A 27804-nucleotide genomic window follows, 5' to 3' on the forward strand; every position below is an offset into this window, starting at 1 on the left:
ACGATGATTTTTCTGTTCAAGACGTGGTCAGGGACATGTTCGACGATTGGGACCTGGTGAACTCGTATCTGATCGATAAGATCCATATATCGAACAACGTTCTGGCGATGCTGAGCGAGGCGAAGATCGACATGATCTCCGTGTTCATGAAGGAACGGAAGGCTCTCAGCATGAAGGAGATCATCTGCTCGCCGAAGAAGCTCGGCGAGATGCTGAGCTTCAACGAGAGGATCACCGCGACGGAGGTCAGTGCTGCCATTTGCCAGCTGGACGACGCCCAGACGCAGAACGTCACGATTGCCATGATCAAGAACATGAACTTCGATTATATTTTCAAAACGGTGTGTACTGCTAATATTAATCATTCATTATATGATAAGTATGTGATAATTATGTGATAATTATAGGATAATTATATGATAATTATAGGATAATTATATGATAATTATAGGATAATTATATGATAAGTTTAGGATAATTTTATGATAATTATAGGATAATTTTATGATAATAATAGGATAATTATAGGATAATTATATATGATAATTATAGGATAATTATAGGATAATTATATGGTAATTATAGGATAATTATATGGTAATTGTAGGATAATTATATGATAATTATAGGATAATTATATGATAATTATAGGATAGTTATAGGATAATTATATGATAATTTTATAATAATTTTATGATAATTATAGGATAATTTTATGATAATTTTATGATAATCATAATCAGTTGATGAGCGCCAACGTGAAGAACATCCTGTCGAATGCGAACCTGACGGAGGCCGAAGGGAAAATGGTGTTGGCGAACCTCGGCGTAGCAGCGGAACTGATGCCCTTCTTCAAGGAGAAGTTAGCCTCCGGCGTGCCGACGGCGGAGCCCTTGAAGTCGAGCCTGCAGACAGAAGAAGAGGATCAGCCGATGTCCAGTGAGCCAGCAGTTTGAATAACGGGAGAACGCGAGAGCTTCGATTAAAAATATTAGATCGAGTCGTAAATAATTTCCGATGCTGCGAAATATAATTAAATTTAATTATAATAAATAAATAGAATAACATCGTCGCTAAGTAGACGAGGGTTCAAGATAAGTCAAATAAAATAGATGAAATAAAAGGAAATAAATTAAAAAAAAAGAAAAGAAATACGGAATAAATATCCGATAAGAAAACGAAAGATATCCGGGACTCGACCTAAAATACAATTTCAACCACCAGCTTCCAAGTTCCTCGAGGACTCCAGCAAGATGCTGTGCGGCCAGGCGATGGTCTCCGACAACGGTGACCTGTACAAGATCATCTCGAGGATCGAGGACAACAGCAAGCAGTACGACCAGGCGGAACTCGATTCGTTGCCCAGTACGTAGACCCAGCGAGTTTATCGGTTCGATTCGGAGTTTCGTCGTAAAGAATTTTAACGGTCTCTCCCTCTCTCTCTCTCTCTCTCTCGTCGTAGCCGACTTCTGCCGGGACACATACAAGAGTTTCGTCGGCATGGGAGGCGGCAAGATAATATGGTCGTACGTGAAGCCGCTGTTGCGCGGACAGATCCTCTACGCGCCTAACACGACGGTGATAAACAAGGTTATGGCACTGTCCAATAAAACTTTCGCGGAGATGGAGAATTTCGGCGTGCTGATGGACAGCCTTCAGAGGACGCTCTCGTCCTTGGCGAACCTCTCGGAGATGAGCGACAACCTAAAGGATCTGCAGGACATGATGTCCTCCGACGTCATGAAAATCGCGATCAAGTCTTTCGGCGGCGGGAACGTCAACGGTGAGTTATCATAGCGTTTCTTTTTGACGTTATTTTGTTTTGTTTAAGTAAATAAATAATAATAATAATAATAAGTAAAATGTAACAGTGAGTAAAAATAATATTAGGTAAAAAGTGGTAATAAGTAAAAGATAATAGCAAATAAAAATAATATATATAATATAATATAATAATATAATAATCTCTCTCTCTCTCTCTCTCTCTCTATATATATATATATATATATATATATATATATATATATATATATATATATAATATTATATATATTATATATTATTATTACATAATATTATATTATATTATATTATATATTATATATTATATAATATATATATATATATAATATTATATAATAATATAATATAATATAATAGCAAGTAGAAAAGATACTAAGTAAAAAGTAGTAATAATAAGTAAAATGTAATAGTAAGGAAAAGTAATACTGAGTGAAAAATACGAATAGGTAAAAATATTAATAAATAAGATATAACACTAAGACAAAAACGATAATAACTAAGAAATAATAATAGATAAAAACAATAATAAATAAAATATAATACTACGTAAAAGATAATAAATAAATAAATCCTCGTTTTAATTAGCAAAGAATTTGGCACCCAAATTTTTAATTAGCACTATACGCGTCATATTTGACACCCAACACAAGATATTTCGTGCTTGGCAGCGAATGTGTTAACCGCTACATTTGCAACGAATTATATCAAATCTATTCTACTTATATAATTTGAATCGATATGTCGAATAAAAAAGGTTCCCCGATTTCAAAGAAGAAGAATCGCAAAACGAGTCCGATCATCTCGATCCCCCTGTTCCAGGCGATCTGTCCGGCATGAATCTCAGCGAGATATCGTGGCAGCTGAAGAAGTCGCAGCGGCTGATCAAGATGATCGGCATGCTGAACGATCTGTTGGGATGCGTGCTGGTGAATCGCGTACGAGGTTTCCGAACGGAGGACGACATGGAGGCGGAGGCGCGCGCGTTGATGGAGACGAGGGAGTTTCTGGCAGGCGTGGTCTTCGCGGAGGAAGAGCCCGGAAGATCGAGGAGATCGCCGCGCGGCGAGCTGCCCGAGCACGTGGTGTACAAGATCCGAATGGACGTCGACTACGTTCAATCGACGAGGAGGCTGAAGAATCAGTTCTGGATCCCCGGGCCGGAGAGCAGCTTCATAGAGCACCTCCGCTATCTCCGTGGATTCGTGCAGCTCCAGGACTCCATCGATCGCGCGATCGTGCGCGAGAAGAGCGGCAAGGATCACGAGTGGAAGACCGTCACGCAACAGATGCCGTACCCTTGCTGGAAGCAAGTGCCGTGAGTATGGCTCGAATCCCCGACAGCCGATTCTCCCCCGTAGAATCTTTGTATCGAAGTCAGTTGCTTGGCGCAGGTTCCAAACGACCCTGTACGAGTCCCAGGGGATCCAGGTCTGCTTCTTCTTCGCGTTGATGATGTGCGTGGGCGCGGCCGTCAGACACATCGTCTGGGAGCGGGAGTCGCAGAACGCGATGGTAGCTATGGAACGCGAAGAGCCCTCGGAAGATTAGACTTAGCCGAGATTGTTTGATTGAAAAAACGACGGATTTATTGTCGCCAGGTGATGAGCGTGATGGGCTTGAAACCCTGGCGCAACACGATGGCCTGGTTCGTCACCACTTTCGCGGAGCTGATGGTCGTGATGGTCTCGATCGCGGTGATCCTCCTGGCCGGCAAGATCCTGCCGAAATCCGATCCCCTGTTGATTCTGATCATGATGATCGACTACTCGTTCTCCATCGTGACCTTCTGGTAAGCCGACGCTACCGGCTGCCGTTCCGAACGTGCGTTGCCAGGGAATCGATGGCGCGTCGGGTAAAGCGAGCTCCTCGTTTTCCCCCACTCTCGCACCGCGGAGTCTCGGATGGGGGACGTCGAAGGGAGGGGCGATGCGCCGTGCCCGAGAAGCCGACCTACGCGCGGCGTCGCGCGACCATCTCGCGCTGCTGCTGCTACCTGTATCCCCTCCGTTGGTCCCCGCCATCGATTCTCTGGCAACGCCGGTCCCGAACGTTAACTAGCCACTTCGCGGTGTGCTCTGATCTCGCTAAAGGAAGCCCGATCAATTTCCAGCTACATGATTTCGACGGTGTGCAGCTCGGCGAGCTTGTCCGCCATCACCACGGTGGTAATGTTTTTGCTGACGTACATGCCGTACGTCATTGTCATTGCTATGGAGGCCGTATTAGGTCTCGGCTATAAGCTTCTCATCGTAAGTTATCGTTCCCGCCGTATCCGGGAACCGTTCGCCGTGATAAATAACGCGTTCGAGCGATTCATTTTCGCAAACTGCGCCGGCCGCGATAAGATGCGCGCCTTTTGTGCGAACTTTGCCCCCCGCCCCCCTCCCCTTCCCTCTAGCTCGAGAGGAAACGATTTACGGGCCGCCCGGAAAAGTATCCGTTCAATTTCAGGGACGAAATATTGCGTCGGGAGCCACGACGCGCAATTTGCATCGCCGCGCGTCGGCCGCGGGACCGCAGCCCGGCCCAAATAGTCATTTATAAGCCGATCGTATCTTTTTCATTTGCATGGAGATTGCGCGAGACGCCGGAAAAATATCCTGAACACGCCGATGATGGTTTTTAAGACTCTGATGTACGACCCGGTTAGCGGAGGCTGCTTTCATTGGGTTGGCAACTAAGTAATTGTCGATTTCAGTTATAGATGTCTCTCGCTCCCATTTTTATGATATCCGTAAATGTTATGTTATAAAATTATTATTATTATTATTATTATTATGTTATTTTTTATTATCCGTGAATGTTAGCAACTGGACAAATTGAATGCAGCGGTCAAGGAAAAGCGACCAGAATTGGTCGATCGTAAAGGTGTCATTTTCCGGCAGGACAATGCTAGGCCGCACGCGTCTTTGTCCACTCGGCAAAAATTCATGGATATTGGTTGGGAATCAATGTTACACCCGCCATATAGCCCTGATCTCGCACCATCGGATTACCACTTATTTCGATCCCTGGACAACTCCCTTCGTGGTAAAACTTTTAACGACGATGACGCTGTAAAATCTCACTTAACTCAGTTTTTGACCGAAAAGGATCAGACTTTCTACGAGCGTGGAATTTTCAAGTCGTCAGAGAGATGGCAAAAGGTCATCGAACAAAATGGAAAATACATTACAGATTAAACTTCGTCCCAAGTAAAAAAAAACTTTTTATTTCATTGAACAAATCGGCAATTACTTAGTTGCCAACCCAATAATATAGTAGGCGATCGTCGTTTGCGAACGGTTTATACACCTAAGACGGATACTTTTCTAGGTTACAGTTCCCGTTCTCGAAATTCTCGTTTGCACCGAATCGGCTAAAGAATTCCGGAATAGCTAAACCGCAGATTTTATAACAATTTTGGAAGATCCTTCCGGTTACTTTTATGCGGGCTGTCCCGTAATTACGGTGATGTATGGAAAGGGGTGATTCCTCGGATCGTTCGAAGTAACTTTTTCCTTTACGAAAATTTTCTCCAAAGCATCGTTAACGAACGAATTATTAATGATTATTATTGAACGAATTATTAATACAGTAATGTCTCTCTAATTGACGCTCAGATGGACACAAAAATGCACAATTTTGGAAGAGGAGATACGATTGTTCGAGCCCCGTGGCTCGTTTTTTTTATGATCATCGATTGTCAACAATTATAAAAACAAGCCGCAAGGCTCGAATAATCGTATCTCCTCTTCCCAAATTGTCCATTTCTGTGGACAATCTGAGCGTCAGTAAGGGAGACATTACTGTAAAAGAAAAGAGGAAAAAGGTACGAATCGATGTTCTACTTTTCGTTTGGATTTCGTTTAGATACTTAGGCATTGTCTGAGATAACTTTATTTAAAAATAACGCAGAAATGAATAGCTTACTATTAATTCTATGGACAGTCTGAGCGTCAGTTAGGGAGACATTACTGTATCGTCCTGTAGCTGCAATTGTAATTAACTTTACATTGGCCGAATAAAACGTATTGAATGTTTTTTTTATCGAAAAATGAGCAAACTAAGAGAGGACGCAAAAATGAAATACGTCTTCTTCGGCGAATAGAAAGTTGATTATACCGGAGAATAAAGCAACGGCACTGCAATTGGCCACTCCGCAGCAATCGGTGCCCTACCGACCCTATATAGTAACACCTACTCGAAAGTACGAAAATGATACAAAGCTTTGATCGAGACAATTTCGTAAACGCGACACACGCGCGTGATTTCTGAACGTTTCAGTGTCTAAGCATGTCGACCAGCTTCTGTTACGGTTGCCTGTACGCAGCCAGGAAGGAAGTCCAAGGTGTCGGGCTAAAGTGGTCCGCCATGTGGGAGGAGTCCAGTCCCGGGGATCCGATGAGCTTAGGATTGATCCTACTGATGATCGCCTTCGACGGCTGCCTCTACGCGGCGATCGGTTACGTCGTCGCGAAATACACGAACTCAGGTAGAAAATGATAGCATTCCGTTTAACCTCGAAACTGGAGCCGCTGTCACCTTTGGGACCCTCTCGAGAGCCCATCTGTCAACGTCTAGTGGTGGTGGTTGTGTCTACAGGCTGTCCCAAAAATGTCTCGCAAACCGGAAATGGCGGATTCCTCGGATCATTCGAAGCAACTTCTTCCTTCATAAAAATTGTCTCCGAGGCACCCTTAACGAGTTATTAACGAAAAACAGTGACCAATAAGAATCGAGTACGGCTGACGCGACGCGGCCCAGCCAACCAGCGTACGAAGCCCAGTTCCGCTCATTGGCTCGGTCGCCTCGCGCCAGTCGTGCTCGCCTCTCATTGGTCACTGTTTTTCATTAATAACTCGCTAACGGCGCCTCGGAGAAAATTTTTGTAAAGGAAAAAGTTGCTTCGAATGACCCGAGGAACCCGCCACTTTCGGATTGCGAGACATGTTTGGGACAACCTGTATAAATCGTAGACCGTGTTCTACGAAACTTCTTCTCTTCTCTGATTTTTTTGTTTCACTTTTTTTTCTTCTCTTTTTCTAACCGTCACCGCGAACGTTCGATCCGAACAATCGATCGCGAAAGATCACGAGCACAAAGACGATCCTCTCGTCCGAAACGTTCGGCTTCCGGTGGCACCCTCGCGGTCGATGGCGTGCGTCGGGCGCCGGTTCTATGCTCTGTGTGTAGCACCTCTTTATCATCATCTCGTCGATAACCGTCGCGGGGCTCGTCGACGATGCTCGGAGGGCGGAGAAGATGATTGCGATGGAAGGGTGGCGAAGAGACACTCGGGGGATGGGATTCCTTAATGTCGTCGATGGGATTAGTAAGCGCGAGTTGTTGTCCCACTCACGGTTAAGTTCCTCTGATCGAAACGAAAGCTTCGGAACGAAAATCGACAATTTCGGGAGAGGAGCTACGATTTTTATAGTTGCCGATCGTCGACGATTGTGAAGACGATCGGCAAAGGGTTGAATAATTATATATATAATATATATAATATATAATATATATATTATATTATATTATATTATATTATATTATATTATATTATATTATATTATATTATATTATATTATATTATATTATATTATATTATATTATATTATATTATATTATATTATATTATATTATATTATATTATATATTATTATATATATATGTATATAATAATCCTCTTCGCAAATCGTCCATCTTCGTTTGTATAGTTGGGCGTCAGTTAGGGAGAAGAGAGAGAGAGAGAGAAGGAGGAGAAAAGAAAATTTACTGTGCTGTTAATCTAACTTGGACGGTGTTATTATAGTATTTGCCGCTGGTGACGCGCACAGTTGCCTCGGAAAGTGCGTGAACGCCTTGTCGAACAGGATAACTTTTTTAAAATTGGTTCAAAGGTCTTGAATATCTTTGAGATGTTTTTCGAAATGATTATTCAAAAAAATACAAATTCTTTTTGAAATGAGTATACACAAAGGTCATACATTGCAATTGACTGGAATGATACAAAAAATTAAAAAATGACGTTTATTAAACTTTCTTTATCTGAACCCGTAACGAAAATTTAAAAAATGATCTACAGAATGCATTTCTTAAATTTTGAGCTCAGATAGAACGGCTGAAAAGAGACATCATCTTTTAATTGTTTTATCATTCCAACGAATGATCTAAAAAGCTTTCCGTGTACTCATTTCATAGAAAACTAGTCGGTCCAACATCTCGAAAATATTCAAGTCTCCTTAAGCAATTTTGAAGAAGTTATTCCCCTTGGAAATGGCGTTAAAGTACTTTCCGTCGCTCCGACGTGTTCCGTAAACCAATGGTGAAACGAGTCGCCTTGATTTCGAGGGACTCGACGACCGCTAATCGGACGATCGACGTGCCGAAGCGAGTCCAAACGATCTATCCGACCTCCTCTCGATCTCGTTGAAAATAATAGCGCGTCGGATCGCGAGGGTTAGATTAGAATGTCCGCCGCGCTTTCCAACCTCGTCCGAAAGCAGCGTTACTTTAGGAGAGTGGACGGAATTCCTGGCGTCTCGCAGAGTTCCTCGAAGAACACGGGCGGAAGTATCCTCGGTGAATTTCATCGCACCCTCCGAGCGTCGGCGCCGCGATAAAAGCGAGAAAGGCTGCGGGAACGGAGTAACGACAATGCATTCGCGTGCGCCAGGCCCGCGGTCGTAAACTCGTCCGCGAAGATTCGTGGAAACGTCGGACCCACCCCCATGAGAACCGTAACAACCGCGTCGCGGTTAGGGAGGAGAGAGAGAGAGAGAGGGAGCGAGAGGGGTCGGGTCGAGCTAGAAAGTACCGCGGCCCCTCGGACGACCTTGGGCGCGGGCGACCGGCGACCCGAAAGGAAATCTCGACGATCCTCCGGCGAGTCACTGGAAAGACGGACCAGCCATTCGGCCGATGATTTTCCAGGCAAGGGCTTACACGATTTGAGGTCCCGTAGTTTATGGTGGGCCGACGCACGGTCTCTCTATGGCGGGCCGAGCTACCTCGCCTTCTACAACAACCTCTATTTCACTAACGACGTCCTCCACCCTTCAACCACTTACCAAGGTATCGCACTAGTCACCACTCTCGCACGATGTTTTTCTCTGGCTTCTGTCTTTTTTTCTCTCGCTTTTTCTCTTTCTCTTTGTTCCTCTGTTTCCGCTTTTAGCATGGTCCGCATGCCGCACAGTGGTCCCAAACGAAGCACTAGCTGCTGCCAACGATTTTAGAAATTTTTTGAAACGTAAAGATCGCTTTATACGCGCTGTCCCGAAATTATGGGGTTCCTCAGGTCATTTCAAGTAACTTTTTCCTTTACGAAAATGCGATCCGCGGCTTCGTTTCCGAGTTATTTGCGAAAAACCAGTGACCAATGAGAGGCGAGCGCGGCTGCTGAGAGGCGGCCGAGCCAATCAGCGGAACTGGGCTTCGACCGCTCGTTGGCTCGGCCGCCTCGCGCCAGCCGAGCTCGCCTCTCATTGGCCAACGTTTTTCGTTGATAACTCGTGAACGAAGCCGCGGATTGCATTTTCGCTAAGGAAAAAGTTGCTTCGAATGACCTCAGGAACCTCTCATTTCCCGGAAGTAACATAATTTTGGGAAACTCTGTAAATTCGCCTTCACGTCAGCTACAGTGTCATTAACTAAACAATATATTATATAATGACAATTAGGAAATAAAAGTAACTTTAACTTCTCATTTAAAAAAAGATTCTTTTTAATCTTTTATATCGGAGTTTATAGAAGACTAAGCACCAATTAATATTTGCACGAATCATTTGTTTATCGAAGCAGCGGAAGTGACTGAACATTTGCGACAGACCGCCGAACGCATGGCATTTCTTCCCTTTCGATTTTTCTTCGATCGGACGTCGCTTCAAGAAGTCCGTTCGTTTCATCGGCGCTGTGTATTAAGATTTGAATTGTTTATGTTCCAAAAAGTGCTCGGCTTTTTGTTGCTCCCGGAAGCAGCGGCAGACCCCACGGTCGACCGCGCTATGTTCGCTCCGCAGTTTTTTTCGCGACGCAAGATGCCTGCTCGCTCTCATCGCGGCTAAATTAGATCTGAATTGTTCATGCGCCGAAAAGTGCTGCTATTTTCGTTGTTTCTCTGCCCCGGTGCATTTGGCCGTGCTGCTCTTTCGTCGGCTAGCAAATTAAATCCGTATCGTTTATCGAAAAGCTTTCTCTTTATTCGTAACTTCACGTTGAATCACGACTTTCGTTTAAGAGGGAATGAAACATTGCCGGTTGAGATCGAAAGACGATTACGATCGGACTGTGGATTTTATGCATTTATGATAAAAAAAAATGACGGGGTGAAATATAAAAGTTTATAGACATTAGAAGAATTTCTGGATACAGTAAATTCCCTCCAATTGATCCTCAGCTCGGAAATAAAAATGGAAAATTAGGGAAGAGGGGGATACATATATTATATATATACATATATACATATATATATATATGTATATATATATATTTGTATATATATATATATATATATATATATATATATATATATATATATATATTTTAATAATATACAGGTGTCCCGAAAATGTCTCGCAATCCGGAAATGGGATGTTCCTGAGGTTATTTGAAGCAACTTTTTCCTTTGCAAAAATTTTCTCCGAGGCTTCGTTTACGAGTTATTAACGAAAAACACTGACCAATAAGAGGGGAGCACGGCTGGCGCGCGGCGGCCCAGCCAACGAGTGCACGGAGCCCAGTTCCGCTCATTGGCTCGGCCATCTCGCGCCGAATGATCTCGCCTCTGATTGGTCACTGTTTTTCGTTAATAACTCGTAAACGAAGCCGCGGATTGCATTTTCGCTAAGGTAAAAGTTGCTTCAAATCACCTCAGGAATCCCTTACTTTCGTATTGCGAGACATTTTTGGGACACCCTGTATAAATGATCGTATCTCCTCTCCTTAAATTGTCCATTTTTGTTTCCAAGCTGAAAGTGAATTAGGGAGAATTTGCTGTATTTTTAGAGCACACACACACACACACGTACGACTTGATCAAATTCGCAGAATATCGCAGAATTTTATCCAGCTTATTACAAAGCTCGACAAAATAAGAAATCGGCAAATCGCGGATGAAAGACGCATCGCGGAGCAGGTTGGTGAAAAAACGGTATTACATCGGCGTTCGTCGTCCATTGTAGTTCCCCGTACGAACAGGAAATCGCTTATTTCTCCGTGCATTAAAAAAAAGGAACTCTTCCGAGTCTCTTTGTTCTTCGTTCATAATCCTGGACGCTGCGCGAGCTTTCCGTATTAATGGCCGCGTTTTCTCCTGGATTTGCTTGGAATCGGCTCTCCACTTTTTACTCGGCGAACACTGGCCATTGTCTCAAATAAGTCCGATAATTATGTAAGCTCGTCCGGCAAAGATTCATTCTTCCACTTCTTTGAAATAATACACCGCGTAATCGAGTTTTCGCCGTGTTCGAAACTTCGCGCGGCGACCACGAACGAGAGATTCATCATTGACGGAACGCGTGAATATGCTTCGCAGAAAAGTTTCTCCCACGCGAAGCATTTGTGCAACCGAGACTGTTTCAACGCTGAATTAACGTAGCACAAAAATAATACACGTTTACTCTGATTTAGAGATTGACTAAATAACTCATAAACGTATCTTAAATAAATATCATAAATGTATCGTAGATTAACAAATCAATGACCCGCCATTTTGACGGGTTCCGTCAAGATCAACAGGGAAAAAATGTCTCGCAATCTGAAAGTGACGGATTCCTCGGGTCATTTGAAGCAACTTTTTCCTTTACGAAAATATTCTCCGAGGCACCGTTAACGAGTTATTAACGAAAAACAGTGACCAATGAGAGGCAAGCTCAGCTGGCGCGAGGCGACCGAGCCAATGAGCGGAACTGGGCTTCGTGCGCTGGTTGGCCGGGCCGCATCGCGTCAGCCGTACTCGATTCTTATTGGTCACTGTTTTTCGTTGATAACTCGTTAACGGTGCCTCGGAGAACATTTTCGTAAAGGAAAAAGTTGCTTCGAATGATCCGAGGAACCCGCTATTTCCGGATTGCGAGACATTTTTGGAACACCCTGTAGCGTCGATCGTCGGATCGCGAGTATCGCGAGGTTCGCAACAAACTCGACCGCGACAGAGTGAAATTTACGATTCGAAATTGATCCGATCTATTAAAATCATTGCCGAAGAAGCTTTTGCTTAGCGTCTACTTCTTACAATTGGCGTAGAAAGTTCGTATCTCGCTGAAAAGCTTCGCAGACTACCGACGAACAATACATTCTCCGCTTCGTCGAGACAAACTTTCGTTCGAGATCGACAGAAACTACCGCTTCCCTTCGCTGTACAAAAACCAGCAAACTTCTCGATCGGAGGCACGAAAGCTCGCGTCTACGAAATTCCTCTTGGCCTAGGTCGACGGAATTGTCGGCTCGAAAGACGTCAAAATCGCGCAGCTCCGGCACGGAGCGCTTTGCAATCTGCGCGAATCGTTCTTCGTCGGTTCCGTGGAACTTCCGCGAGGAGTCGACCGAGTACCTTTATTATTCTTATAAACGACACAAAATAATAATAATAATAATAGTAGTAATAATAATAATAATAATAATAATAATAATAACAATAATAATACAACGCGTAACTGTACAGTGAAATTTGCACAGGGACGGTCGGATAAAACGGCATCGCGATTTCATCGCTCGATCGATGCGTCCGCGTTGCATTTTGCGTTTTCGCATGCATTTGGGGATTTCTTTTCGATCTAAGCTATTTTATCGAGCATGTAAGTATCTCCGCCGATCGAATAATGTCCTCCGAGACGCTTTACGATTCGTTCGCCTGTTTCGTTACGCTTCCCCGAGGATCCGATTGGCCGTACGAAGGGTAAGAGCTTGCTTCTCGGTCTGAAACGGAAAGATCGACGACTCGTTTGGCAAAGAAAACCAATTCGCTATTAATGTCGCCCGTAATATAGACGAGGAGACCGACTCGAGCAGCCTGGTAGTCAACAAGAAGCAGACCGGAGTCAGGTTCGAAGGCGTGAGGAAGGTCTACAACAGCGACGAGGGAGAGGTCGTGGCCGTCGATAACTTCACTTTGAAGCTTTGCGAGGGAGAAGTCACCAGTCTTCTCGGCAGAAACGGGGCTGGGAAGACAACCATCATGTAAGTGAATGTTCATTAGCCGAACGGCTAAATAACTACGGTAATTTCTCCTGGAAATGTTCGGAGATCGGAATCGAAACCGGCAGATACGAGAATACCGTGACGCGATTCTTCGCGAGCCTCGCGGCTCGTTTTCATTGAAACTCGAGGCAGACGGCGATGCTAGAATGAAAACGATGACTTAACTTTTTTGTTTCTAATTTTTTGCCACCATTCGAAGGCGATTCGGAGGCCACGTCACGCGATTCGAAGGCGATTCGGAGGCCACTCGACACGATTCGAAGGCGATTCGGAGGCCACGCGACACGATTCGAAGGCAATTCGGAGGCGACATTCGTAAAATTATGACTCTCCTCGCAAATTAAAGCTCGAAATCTCTACTTTACGACACTGTACTCGAATTTTTGATATCGCGCAACCCCAAAGGACTGTGGTATCCCGAATACGAGGGTATGTTCGCGACACCGAAAATGCGCCCAGTTTAGCGGCCTCTATGGACTCGGAAATCTTTGCGAGAAAAAATCGCAGCGACTCGATTCTGCCCTCGAACGAAAGGGGAAAGTTCGAGCTTTACGATGTTTCGAACGGCATGCTCGAGAAAAATTTGTCCGGGTCCATGGACGGCGTTGAACTTTGCATTTTTGTGCACTTTGTATCACGAGCATGGCGTTGGTTTTAGAATACTACGGTCATTGGGACGCACGATGTTAGAAATTGAAATACGGTGTCGTAAAGTAGAGACTTCGAGCTTTAATTTGAAAAAATAGTTATAATTTTATGACGATTTACGCGATTCGACGGTCGACCCTTTTAGATAGGGTTAAATATTTCTATAATATTATAATAATATATATAATATAAATATAATAATATAAATATTAATAGAATATAATTCTATTGAATTCCATAGGCGTAGAGGACCGGCGCAGAGAAATTCGCGGCAACCAAAAATTTGGCATTTCCGGGAGAAATTACTGTAACACGGAATATCGAAGCGGATTCGACTCGGCGAATAAAGCTTTTTTATCTCTCTCGGTTTATCAAGCGTTTTGTCGAATAATCGAGACTCTCGACACCGGCTCCTGTAACGTAGAATGTAGACTGTGCAAACAGAATTTCATATGTGCACACGTATGGGATCCCGCGTGCAGAACGTCCTCCTGTGATATTCAATTCTATTTCTTCCCTCGGTCGCTCTGTATTTCTGAGAATACAGATGCGGCTACGCCGTGGAATTTTAATTCACCCCTGTCAAATTACGCCGTTCGAACGTTCCGTATCAATATTTGGACGTTGATGTCGTTCATTTTTCACTTCACTTACACGCTCCTGGCGATGTTGAGCTAATTTTGACACCGATAAAAATGGGAGCCTTATTTGAGAAATGATCGAAAAATAGAAAATTATAAAAAACGGAGTTAATTGTGGAGACAGTTGGCACCAAGTATAGTTGTCTCATTTACCAATTAAAATCGTGCATATTTGTCATCTATGCTCGCGTAAAATGAGGTAATATTATAACCGTAATATTAATTATATAATAATAATTATATTAATATAATAATAATATATAATAATATAATAATATAATAATATAATATATAATAATAATTATTATCATTATATAACTGTAACATTATCTGGAATAGTGGCCTAAATCCAATTTCTGGATTCCCTTCATTATTCCATGCAAAATTTATTCTGTTTTATCCGACTGAACGAGTCTCTTACGGGATCATTTTTTCCTAACAAATATATTCTACCTTTTAGTTATCTTTTGCTTTTTGTCTTCCTTTTTTAACACTAAACCTACCGCGGTCAAAGTGACCGCTTTCTTATTTTGCAATTCTGAAAAGTTCCGAGACTCTTTCGTGGAAAACGCTTGAATAAGATATATTATTGGAGCAAGTTTCATAATAAAAACTTTACAAATCCTAAATAAATTCGGTCTTCTCATTTTTGTGAAGCAGTACATGCCACAGTTAGTGTTACTGCTTGGTAGGTTTAGTGTTAAAATACCAAGTTTCACTGAAACGTGAACGACGCGCAAAGTTTCTCAACTTTCGTCGGTGATGTACGCGATCGCACCGTTTCGTTTACTCGCGACAGAGGAGGAATCGTCGGACAAAATATTTTTGACAGCACGAAGACGCGGACAGCATAATCGTTGCGTCAACGCGCAAATTTTTCTGCTGGCCTCGGCGTCATCGGCGATGCCAGTTAGTGTTACCGCTCGGTAGGTTTAGTGTTAATCATTCATTTCGCGTCTTTCTTTACGCTACGATCGCTTGTCAACGATGCCACCAAGCGATATCGATAAAAATTTCGACCATCAATTTCGTCCGACGACGTCCAAGAGAATAGGTGTCTCTCGTTCAGTGCCGCGCGACTTGCACTCGTCATAATTCTATCAGTTAAACGGCGATTCCGGTTCGCGTTTGCCCAGCCGTAGCTCGTTGCCTTTCATAGTCTGGCGAAAGGGTTGGGCGCCCTCCTATCTCCGCCGGCGAGTCGGCACCGTGGATATTCATTCCCGTCTTTCGAGTGTGTGTACTCTCGTTTCAGCAAGATGCTGACGGGGATGCTGGCTCCGACCACCGGCGAGATTTGTTTGAACGGTGAAGAGGACTGCAAACCTGACATAGGGGTCTGCCCCCAGGATAACGTGCTCATCGGTACTTTGACGCCCAGGGAACACATGGTCTTCTACGCGAAGCTGAAACGGCCCAAGGAGAGCGTTAATATGCAACGGAGCGTCGACGAGTGAGTCGATCGGCAAACTGTCCTTATCAATGCACCGTTTTCACGGAACGACGCTTTTCCAGAGCTCGTGCTCTTGCCTTGGAAACAGTTATAATTGGTCCGGGGAATCGCCGTGTTCGTATTTAGGCTCCTAATGGACCCTCGGAAGGTCGAGGGTCGAATTTTTCGAGGAGTACGATTTTGAAGAATATAAAAATCCAAGGAATACGGAATACAGATTGTCCAGGAAAATGGACAAAATTTTGGAAAAGGAAATACGATTGTTCGAGCCTTGTGGCTCGTTTTTTATGGCTTCGAATTGTCAACAACTATAAAAACTAGTTGCAGGGCTCGAATAACCGTATCTACTCTTCTCAAATTGTCCATTTTTGTGCACAATTTGAGCGTCAGTTGGGGAGACGTTACTGTACTCTGCTCGAGAAGATTATAACGTAGAGAAATTTTTGATAAAAAGATCGGCCAACTTCGACCGACGATAACTCCGCCGAAAATCATCGTAGGACGATGATTCTTTTCCTAAATTAAAGCTTGAAAGCTTTACTTTAAGACGCTGTTTCTGGATTCTAAATTCGATACTCCCTCGCCGTTGCAATCCTTCGAATGCGAACTCATGTTTGTCACATTGGAAATCTTGATTTTGCCAAGTTTGACGAAACGCACGAACTTTGTACAATTTTTTCCGGAGATGCCGTTTACCGTGGAACGAAGTTCGATTCTTCTCCTTTCATTTGAAAAAAGAGAAACTTGGCTGCGATTTTTGTTCGCGAAGTTACAGAACTTTAAAGTAAGACTTGCAGTCTACGATGATTCCTCGCGGAGTTTATCTTTATAATTTAGTAATGTCTCCCTAACTGACGCTCGGATTGACCACGAAAATGGACAATCTGGGAAGAGGAGATACGATTATACGAGCCATGCGGTTTATTTTTATAATTATTAATTGTCCAGAATTATAAAAACGAGCCGCAAGGCTCTGATAATCGTGTCTCCTGTTCCCAAATCGTCCACTTTCGTGCGCGAGCTAAAGGATTTACAATTGAAAGAAATTTCCTGCAATTCGATGCCTGCACGGTGTCCGTTTACAGGACGAATTCGTTGTCCGCAGCATGCTGACGTGCTTGGAGCTGGGTAAACAGGAACACGAGCCCGTCTATCGGCTGTCGGGTGGCACGAAAAGGAGGCTCTGCGTGGCCCTCGCGTTCCTCGGCTCTCCGAAGCTGGTGATCCTGGACGAGCCCGGCGCGGGCGTGGATCCTGCCGCGAGACGAAGGATCTGGAGGCTGATCGACCAGCACAGGATCGGCAGGACGGTGATCCTGTCGACTCATCACCTGGACGAGGCCGACATGCTGAGCGACACCGTGGTGGTGATGCACAAGGGGAAGATACTGTGCACCGGCTCGCCGTTGTCCTTGAAGATGATGCACGGCCGCGGTTACAGGCTGCTCGTCTCGTTCCCCGGCGAACACGACGGGAACGCCGATATCGTTGCGAAGAAGAGGATCGAGGATCTGAAGAGCGTGATCGAGGAGGTGATCCCGAACGCGGAGACCAGCGAAATATCGGGCAACGAGGTGGCCGTCGCGCTGCCTTTCCAAGGGAAGAACGGCGTCAACAACAAGTGAGTCGGTCCAGATCTTCGATATCTTTTGTTATACAGATATTTCGTCGTTGCAGCATTGTAGGCGACGTCGAGACGAATTCAACGGACTGCTACACGATGACCTTCGGGCGACGTTGGAGGAAGAATTACCGTGACTCGATTGCCATAATAATTGAAATAATACCAGTACTCGCATGTAAACGCAAACAAATGGACGAAAATACGTTACAAATGCTTGTTTAATTCAATTTTTATATATACATTTATTATATATATATATATTTTTTAAATATATTTTATACAAAATTTGTATAAAATATTGTGGCAATCGATTCATGGCAACTCCTCCTTCAACGTCACCCGAAGGTCATCGTGTAGCGGGTCGTTGAATTCGCCTCGACGTCGCCTACGATACTATGAAGTTTAAATGACCTAGTTTCATTTAAAAATATAACGGTGGTCTTGTTTTTTAATCGAAGATCGATTTGGTTTTAAATATAAACAATTGCAATTTCTTGTCGGTGAAATACTGATTAACTTTGATACGAGCCATTTTTTCGTCAGACCGTCGGAAGGGGCTGAGAAATCTAACTGGGGACTAATTTGTGACTCACCCTATACAGAGTGTCCCAAAAATGTCTCGCAATCCAGAAATGGCGGGTTCCTCGGATCATTTGAAGCAACTTCTTCCTTTACAAAAATTTTCTCCGAGGCACCGTTAACGAGTTATCAACGAAAAACAGTAACCAATAAGAATCGAGTACGGCTGGCGCGAGGCGGCCCGGCCAACCAGCGCACGAAGCCCAGTTCCGCTCATTGGCTCGGTCGCCTCGCGCCAGCCGAGCTCGCCTCTCATTGGTCGCTGTTTTTCGTTAATAACTCGTTAACGGTGCCTCGGAGAAAATTTTTGTAAAGGAAAAAGTTGCTTCGAATGGCCCGAGGAACCCGCCACTTTCGGATTGCGAGACATTTTCGGAGTCCTACCTTGTATAGGGGTAGTCCATTGGTATCGCTGTACATTTAAGGTCGAAACACGCGTCGACCGTTTTTACAGCATCCTCTCGGTGTTCGTAAACTGCGACTAGAATAACGTTCAAGAGAGAGAGAGAGAGAGAGAGAGAGAGAGAGAGTACCGTAATATCACATTTTCCGGAGTCCGATCGAATTTTCGTGGTACGGTAAAGCTCGTCGAGAGAAAGGACTCTCGGGTTGAAACTAATTTCGAGATTCTTTCGCCGGACGACGAAGGCTTGCCGCGTAGACAGCGGTTCGTTAAACGAAGTGCTTTCCAGTATCGCGCATGCAGCGAAGGTTCTCGAGGACAGCCGGAAAATTGTGGGCTATTCCCACTTTTCTCTGGAATGCGACACCTTGGAGAGAGTCTTCCTGGATCTTTGTTCCCGAGCCGAGAGCGGATCCGGCTCCGTTATCAGAGCTAGCCAGGACAGCGTCGCCACCGTGGATCACGTTGGTACGTAATCGCTTCCGCCACTTAGAACGTCTCGGAAAGAAGCGAACGCGTTTCTTCGATTCTATTTACCAGCCTCCGGAGGCTGGAGTCCTCGGATCATGGAAGCGAAATAAGTCTTTAGATCATGGGATCACGACGAATCTCTTGGACAAACGTTATTTCAGCGTTCATCGCGACCTTGTTCTACAATTTATTCCCGCAGCTATGTTAGAACGTCTCTCTGACAACTAATGATTTATTCTTATTAACGAATAATTCCTTACGAGAGAAAGGAAGACTGTCGAATTATTTTTGTTTTAGCTGTTGCAAATCATTTTTATTAAAAATTATTAAAGGGTAGCCTTCAACCCCTTTGGTAAAAATAGCGTTGAACAGAAATGATCGATCGTTATCATTAAATTATTGATCGCGAAATTATTATTGCTACTGTTAAATTATTAATTATGAAATTATTATTGCTATTACTAAATTATTAGCTAAGAGATTATTATTATTATTGAATTATTATTACTATTGTTAAATCATTAATTATGAAATTACTATTGCTATTATTAGAACATTAATTATTAAATTGTTACTACTATTATTAGATCATTAATTGTTAAATTATTAATTATGAAATAATTATTACTATTATTAGATCGTTAATTATTAAATTATTATTACTATCGTTAAATTACTAATTATAAAACTATAAAATTATTAATTATCAAGCTGTCATTATCACTTCACGAATCTTGACACCTTCGGTAGAAATAATGTTAACGATCCAATTATCCCGTCCGACGACGCACACAGGATTGTCGATGTCGAACGACGACATCGATCTGATCGACGACGAGCCCATCCTGAACCCGACCCCGACGAGACAGGCGAAAGCCCTGCTGAAGAAGAGAATGTGGCACTTCAGAAAGGATTGGATGACGCTGTTCGCCGGCCTTTTCCTGCCGACGATGTTCGTCGCGGTTGCCATGGGATTCTCTTTGATAAGACCGCCGTCCCAGGACGAGCCCGCGCTGCCTCTCACGCCGAAGCTCTACGACACTCATCCGACCCATTTCTACAGGTACGCATAATTTAACCCTTTCGCTACTACGGGCCACTATAGTGGCCTTCCATAAGATGCCACTGAGGTACTACGGGCCACTATAATGGCCCCCCATATGATGCCACTGAGGTACTTCGGGCCACTATAGTGGCCCTCCATATGATGTCACTGAGGTACTACTGGCCACTATAGTGGCCTTCCATATGATATCACTGGGGTACTACGGGCCACTATAGTGGCCTTCCATGTGATGCCACTGAGGTACTACGGGCCACTATAGTGGCCCTCCATAAGATGCCACTGAGGTACTACGGGCCACTATAGTGGCCCTCCATATGAATCCACTGAGGTACTACGGGCCACTATAGTGGCCCTCCATATGAATCCACTGAGGTACTACGGGCCACTATAGTGGCCTTCCATGTGATGCCACTGAGGTATTACGGGCCACTATAGTGGCCCTCCATATGAATCCACTGAGGTACTACGGGCCACTATAGTGGCCTTCCATGTGGTGTCACTGAGGTACTTCGGGCCACTATAGTGGCCCTCCATATGATGCCACTGAAGTACTTTGGGCCTCTATAGTGGCCCTCCATAAGATGCCACTGAGGTACTACGGGCCACTATAGTGGCCCTCCATAAGATGTATTATATTGCATAATGTTATTTCCTCTCATACTGTAAATTAAAGAACGCATGCTAAGACATTATAAAATACCCTGGAATACCCTTTATTTATAAATACCCTCTGGTAAAAAATTTGTTCGTTCGAAAACATTCAAGCAGCTTGGGTTCTCCGCCGCGGTTCTCCCGCTGACGATCGGCGTCGCAGCGCTCCGTTCAGCGGAAGTGCCGCGGCGGAGAACCCGCCCGTAGCGAAAGGGTTAACCATGATCCGTAGAACTCGCGCGCGGGCCCGCCGCTGTCCGCGAACACTCTAACTAAATAGTATCGTTCTTCTGTCACGGATTCTCGTTTCAGCGTCGACAACAACCACGACTCGTTCCTGCAACACGTGTCCATGCAGCTCCACGATCGATTCGGGGATGATTACGCTGGCGCTTGGCAAACGCTACCGAACGTATGGCAATTAATTGCGTTATCGAGCCGCGCGATAGTTAATCGCTAGACTGTGGACGGCGAATGTATTTTACGCGTCGATCATTTCACGGCTGGAAAATTTCATCCCCGGGAAAGGAAATACTCCGGTGGAAATTCGATCGTCGATTCGAGCAAATCGTTCTTCACACGATCGTTTATTCCTTCCCGATTTTCCGTCGGTAATTGTACTTAACTTTAAGCGCTTGTTAACCCTTTTAGTGCCGGAGGCCGATATATCGGCCCGCACCTTGTAGCGTTATAAATAAATAAATACGTTATAAATAGTCTAAGTTCATTACGAGAGAAAAATTAGCGTCACCGTTTTATTCTCTATTTTGTCCTTAATACACTGCTTTTTGAATTATGTAAATATTGCTTCTCGTTTGGTTTTTATGAACCTTTTTCTAAATCCTAGTAAAATCGTAAAATTCGGCCGATTATGTTCGCATAAGCACCTCTTTTTCGCCCGGCACTAAAAGGGTTAAAGTTTGTATTTATCTGTTCGACGCGCGAGAGCCGGGATATAACAGAATCGACGGATTTCAACGAGGAATAAAGATATTATAGACGAGCATCGATCGAGAGGATCTGATTTTCGAGACACCACAAAAATTGTTTCAAAGTCTTTCGAACGATCGTCACTGAAAAACCAGCGACACCATTGAGGCCCAAAAATTTGGGAATATAGTTCGATCGTTCTAGAACATAGTTTCCTTTATTAGAATTCGATATCTCGCTTTCAAGTACAGTAAATTCTTCTTGATTCTTTCTCGACTTGCAATACAAAAATGGACAATTCCGAGCCTCGCGCCTCGTTTTTATAATCGTTGACGATCGGCGAGCTATAAAAACGAGCCGCGAGGCTCGAACAATCGTGTCTCCTCTTCCCAAATCGTCCACTCTCGTGCGCGATCTGTGCGTCGATTGGGGAGAATTTGCTATAGTTAAACGCCCTGCTCGAAATAGTTGCAGCAGGGACAAAATTTGGATAAAGATCGACGAACTTCGACCGACGATAACTCCGAGCAGAATCATCGCAGGACGATGAATTTTATCTGAAATTAAAGCTCGAAATCTCTACTGTAAGCCAACGTTTCTAAATTTCCAGCTCGAAGCACCCTTGCCTCTGTAATCCTCTAAACGCGGGACCACGTTCGCGAGACCAAAAAATATGAGACCGAAACAATTTTGATTTGTCGAACGAACGAACGAGCGTCGAACCGGAATAAAAGCAATCCTCGTCTGGAGAAAAAAAAAACAGTTAGCGCAGAAAATACACGGGTGCCAAGTCCACGGTCTAGCAATCGCGGGACCCGGCAGACGCAATAAAAAGTAATTCCTTGTTCGATCAGGACACAGGAACGTGCAGCTGTCTGGACGGCCAACAGGTGTGTCACGGAGTGTCGCAGGCTGTCGAGGGCCTGCTGCAGGTCCTGCCTGGCAGGCCGACCCTCGATTGGATCGTGTCGACCCACCAAACGTACATAGAGAAAAGGTTAGCCAGCAATTTTAGCCAGCGAACGACTATTCGAACGTTTCCAAAAACGACGACGACGCCGGCCTCGTTTCGGCATTATCGACATTCTCGATATTTTTATAGATACGGCGGATGGTCGTTGTCGCACGCGAAGGACGACCCGTTGTTCATCGTCTGGTACAACAACAAGGGCCATCACGCGCTGCCGTCCTACTTGAGCGCCCTAAACGAGGCGATTTTACGGGCGTCCGGGGTGCCAGGCCGTTTAACGACCCTCAACCATCCCTTGAAGTTATCCAGCGACCAACTGAACCGAACCACCCTGTGAGTTCCGCTTTGCTTCCGGTCTCCGCGCCTCGAGAATTCGCGATCTTTCTGTTCGTCGCCGTTAACCCGTTAGCTGCGACGCCTTCTATTCAAGGCGCGCGTCTACAATTGCGAGAATAGAGCGACGTCGAGTATACTCGTCGAGCACAGAGTCAGCGTCGCCGTCGATTGGCCTCGAAATGTTCTGGACATCTTGAAATTCGAGGATATGTTTCTATTTTTATTAAAATTGCAACGTAAATGGCCAACGCTCGCTACTTTTTACGCGCGACCTGTGTACAATTTTGGACTTCGAGACGAAATTGTCGAGGAGAAAATTTGTGATCCAATGACACGTTTATAAGCGTTCTTTGGACCGCTTTCCTATTTTTTTTATTGCGAACCTGTTGTCGCGTCAAGTTCTCCGCATCTTTCAGCGTTTAACACGTTCCGTGCAGAGCTTTTTTTACTCGAATCTTCACACTTTGATATTTTACTAAAACTTGATGTATTACGTGCAATTATTAATTCTCGTACACATAACAACATAACAAAAACTTATCAACGCCCATTCTTGCGGTGGAAATTGATTCTTCGGTTCTAAATTTCTTGTAAACAATTTGTTCAGTTCACTAAGTAAACATGCAAGCGTGTACCATCGATGGTACACGTGGCACGGAACGTGTTAATCGATATGCGTTGACATTTTCGATTTACTTTATTTACCCGGAAGCCTATCGATAGAGAGATTTAACCACTTAGCCGAGGCGCCTCCTTTTCAGAGCGCGCGCCTATAAGTGTCAGAAGAAAAAATGGCCAACGGTCGCTACTTTTTATGCGCGACGAGCGTAAAGTTTTGGACTTCGAGACGAAATTGCCGAGGAGAAAATTTATGATACAGTAGCACGTGATCTTCTTATCCGTCGTCGCGACGCCTTCTATTCGGAGCGCGCGTCTACAATTGTCGCGAGAATCGAGCGACGACGAGTATACTCGTCGATCACAGAGTAAGCGCCGCCGTCGATTGGACTCGAAATATTCTAGACATCTTGAAATTTGAGAATATGTTCCTATTTTTATTAAAATTGCAATTTAAATGGCCAACGGTCGCTACTTTTTACGCGCGACGAGCGTAAAGTTCTGCACTTCGAGGAGAAAGTTTCATTGCCGAGGAGAGAATTTGTGATCCAGTGGCACGCGATGCTTCGAACGTTTGAATATATCCCGAAAAGTGGCGAATTAATGGATAAGATGTTAATATATATAAGACGGCGGAGAAATGTGTGTAAAATTTCGAGTCCGCTGGGCAATTTACCGGTATCCTCGGCAATCAAACTTTAACACGCCCCTGCCACGGGGCGCGATAAAATCGATTCTAACTTCGAGCACTTTGAATTTCATATCGAAACTTCGAAAACGTACTTCCAAGATACGGCGCTATCGATTCCGGTGAAAAAAGCAATTTTCCCTGAAGGAACGCACCGGTGCACCGCGGTGGGCAGCTGCGTGCTTGATAAGCGCGTGCAAACATTAAAAACTCGCCACGCCCGCTCTATGGCTGTTATACTCTAGAATTTAAAATGCACTCGGTTATGCGCTGTTATTTATGCTGCTCGAAAGGAATTCTAGCGCAGAACAATTTCGGATAAAGATTGGTCAACGTTGATGATAAGATTTCTGCGCGGGAAATCGTCGTAGGAAGCATGACTTCTTTTCGAATTAAAGCTTGAAACCTCTACTTTAAGATGACGTTTCTGGTTTTTAAATTTGATGCACCCACACTTCTTTAATATTTTAAATACGAGCCGGTGTTCGTCGTATTGAAAATTGCGAAGTTTGGCGGAATGCGTGGACCTCGCGAAATTTTTTACGGCGATACCGTTTACGATCGAATAAAGTTCGATCCTTCCCCTTTGATTTGAAAAAAGAGATACGCAGCTGCGATTTTTTCTCGCGAAGTTACAGCACTTCAAAGTCACCCCCAAAGCAGCCTATGTTAATGCAAACTCTGATTTCATGCTAGAAATGCAACGTTTGCTTTAAAGTGCCCTAACTTCGCGAAATTTTTTTCGGAGATGCCGTTTACGATAGAATAAAATTCGATCCTTCCCCTTTGATTTGAAAAAAGAGATACGCGGCTGCGATTTTTTCTCGCGAAGTTACAGCACTTCAAAGTCACCCCCAAAGCAGCCCACGTTAATGCAAACTCTGATTTCATGCCAGAAATGCAAGGTACACTTTAAAGTGCCCTAACTTCGCGAAATTTTTTTCGGAGATGCCGTTTACGATAGTATAAAATTCGATCCTTCCCCTTTGATTTGAAAAAAAAGATACGAGGCTGCGACTTTTTTTTGCGAAGTTACAGCATTTTAAAATCACCCCCAAAGCAACCCATGTTAATGCAAACTCTGATTTCATGCAAGGTTTGCTATAAAGTGCCCTAACTTCGCGAAATTTTTTTCGGAGATGCCGTTTACGGTCAAATAAAGTTCGATCCTTCCCCTTTGATTTGAAAAAAAAGATACGAGGCTGCGATTTTTTCTCGCGAAGTTACAGCACTTCAAAGTCACCCCCAAAGCAATCCATATTAATGCAAACTCTGATTTCATGCCAGAAATGCAAGGCTCGCTTTAAAGTGCTGTAACTTCGCGAAAAAAAATCGCAGCCGAGATTCTTTTTTTTTAAATTAAAGGAAAATGATCGTACTTTATTTCTCTGTAAACGGTATCTCCGAGAAAAATTGTATAAAGCCCGTGCATTTTATCAAACTTGGCAAAAATCAAGATTTTCAATATGACAAACATATGGCCTCGCATTTAAATAGTTACAGTCACGAGGGTGGATCAAACATAAAATTCAGATACGCTATTTTAAAGAAAAAGTTTCAAGCTTTAATTTAAGCAGAGGGTCATCGTTCTGCGCTGATTTTTCGCGGAGTTATCGTCGCTCAAAGTCGGCCAATTTTCATCCAAAATTTGTCTATGCTTTTTTTTAAACATTATCGTACATAAGCGCAGCGGCGGCCCAGTTTCGCCCGTGCGCGAAAACGAACCCCGAACGACACCGGAAAAAATCTGAAAAGCGAACGTTCTACGCGCGTTGCAGTGTTTCGATAAGCGCGATCCAATTACCGGATCAGATGCCGCGCCGACGCGGCCTTACCGCGTCGACGAAACCGGCCGCGGATGACCGTGCGCCACGAGATCTCGCGCGTGTTGCGTTTACTTTTAATTAACTCGACGTGACTGCTGGCGCGGTCGCGTTCGAACCGCGCTGCACGTTAACATTTCGCGCGATTCGAAGTCCGCTGCGCGCCTTGCTGCGCGGCGAGCGGTTTGCCTAGCTTCAGGGGCCGCGCAGCCCCGCGTTCGATGGTCGCTCAAGTACAAACTGCTTTTACAAACCGCATTCGCTAACCCTTCACCAGATCATGGCGTCATCATCGGACCGCAGATTTTGTACGGTTGTTGGAAAAACAAGTAGCCGAAATATTAAACCGTGGACACGTCGGAAGAATTAAACGATGTTCCATTATTTCCGAATTATATATATATATATATATATATATATATATATACAGGATGTCCCAAAAATGTCTCGCAATCAGAAAGTGGCGGGTTCCTCGGGTCATTCGAAGCAACTTTTTCCTTTACAAAAATTTTCTCCGAGGCACCGTTAACGAGTTATTAACGAAAAACAGTGACCAATGAGAGGCGAGCTCGGCCGGCGCGAGGCGGCCGAGCCAGTGAGCGGAACTGGGCTTCGCGCGCTGGTCAGCTGGGCCGCCTCGCGTCAGCCGTACTCGATTCTTATTGGTCACTGTTTTTCGTTGATAACTCGTTAACGATGCCTCGGAGAACATTTTTGTAAAGGAAGACGTTGCTCCAAATGATCTATGGAATATAACCGACATTTCCGAATTGCATTTTTGAGACACCCTGTATATATGTAATATAATATATAATATAATATATAATATATATAATATATAATATAATATAATATATATCACCGTAAATGTTCAACTAAAAAATCTCGGCAGCCATCGGACGGCAAGCCAGCAAGAGGAAATCCCGACGATTCGCTCGTTTCAGGTTGCAGCACGTGGCGGACGTCGGCGTGGCTCTGGTGCTCCTAATCGCGTTCAATTTGGTCGCCGCTCAAGGATCGAAGGAGCTGGTGCGAGAGAGGCTGTCCGAGGAAAAGAGGATCCTCTTCTTGGCCGGCGTCCATCCCGTCACCTATTGGACGACTGCGTTAATCTGGGACTTCTTCGTGAGTGGTTTGACGGAATGAGAAGCCGGGGGATACGTGGCGGCCCCGGGAGACCGATTTAAATTCGATTCCCGGTTTGCAGGTGTTTGGCCTGTCGATCGTCCTCGCCGTGATTGTCTTCGAGATATTCGGGCTGCCCGCTTACGTCGCCAGGCACAATCTGGCCGGCATCTGTCTTCTGCTCTTCCTCTTCGCGTGAGTCTCGTTCGAACTGAAATTCTTTTCCATTCGGCTGAGCCACTCCGCACGATCGGAGGTTATTTCTACCCGGGAGGGGTCTAAATGACTTGATTTTTAAATTATTATTTACACTATGTTATGTTATCATTACTAGTATTAATATATTATATTATTGTTATTACACTGTGCGGGAAAGATATGAATGCTTCCTATTTTTAAATTTAATTTCTTTTAATTTCGTTATATACGGTGTCACAAAAATGTTTCGCAAACCGGAAAGAGTGGCTTCCTCGGGTCATTTCAAGAAGCTTTTTCCTCAGCGAAAATGCGATTCGCGGCTTCGTTTACGAGTTATCAACGAAAAACGCTGGCCAATGGAGAAACGAGTGCGGCTGGCGCGAGGCGGCCGAGCCAACGAGTGGGCGGAGTCCAGTTCCGCCGATTGGCTCGACCGTCTCGCGCTAGCCGCGCTCGCCTCTCATTGGCCGCTGGTTTTTCGCTGATAACTCGGAAACGAAGCCACGGATCGTATTTTCGCAAAGGAAAAAATTGCTTCGAACGGCCCGAGGAACCCTTCATTTCCGGACCAGGAGAAATTCGATTAAAACGAAGAGTAT

General features: G+C 44.3%; 1 protein-coding gene across 5 annotated transcripts in view; it reads left to right on the forward strand.

Moving 5' to 3' along the window:
* ldd (lipid droplet defective) overlaps positions 1-27804 on the forward strand; it is a 92269-nt gene that overhangs the window by 37223 nt on the left and 27242 nt on the right. For 4 of the 5 annotated variants that reach the window (XM_076520287.1, XM_076520288.1, XM_076520289.1 and 1 more), the window contains 20 exons: positions 22-341; positions 744-939; positions 1225-1365; positions 1463-1783; positions 2623-3118; positions 3195-3315; positions 3402-3592; positions 3914-4052; positions 6070-6277; positions 8716-8856; positions 12771-12960; positions 15526-15723; positions 16829-17344; positions 18619-18797; positions 19596-19863; positions 20830-20929; positions 22302-22444; positions 22550-22750; positions 26827-27007; positions 27090-27202. In XM_076520287.1, coding sequence (XP_076376402.1) covers positions 22-341; positions 744-939; positions 1225-1365; positions 1463-1783; positions 2623-3118; positions 3195-3315; positions 3402-3592; positions 3914-4052; positions 6070-6277; positions 8716-8856; positions 12771-12960; positions 15526-15723; positions 16829-17344; positions 18619-18797; positions 19596-19863; positions 20830-20929; positions 22302-22444; positions 22550-22750; positions 26827-27007; positions 27090-27202 — 4363 coding nt within the window. The remainder of the gene's footprint in view (positions 1-21; positions 342-743; positions 940-1224; positions 1366-1462; positions 1784-2622; positions 3119-3194; positions 3316-3401; positions 3593-3913; positions 4053-6069; positions 6278-8715; positions 8857-12770; positions 12961-15525; positions 15724-16828; positions 17345-18618; positions 18798-19595; positions 19864-20829; positions 20930-22301; positions 22445-22549; positions 22751-26826; positions 27008-27089; positions 27203-27804) is intronic. The other variant, XM_076520290.1, reaches the window with a different exon arrangement.

This window comes from Megalopta genalis, chromosome 3 (assembly GCF_051020955.1).
Source record: "Megalopta genalis isolate 19385.01 chromosome 3, iyMegGena1_principal, whole genome shotgun sequence".
Taxonomy (NCBI): domain Eukaryota; kingdom Metazoa; phylum Arthropoda; class Insecta; order Hymenoptera; family Halictidae; genus Megalopta; species Megalopta genalis.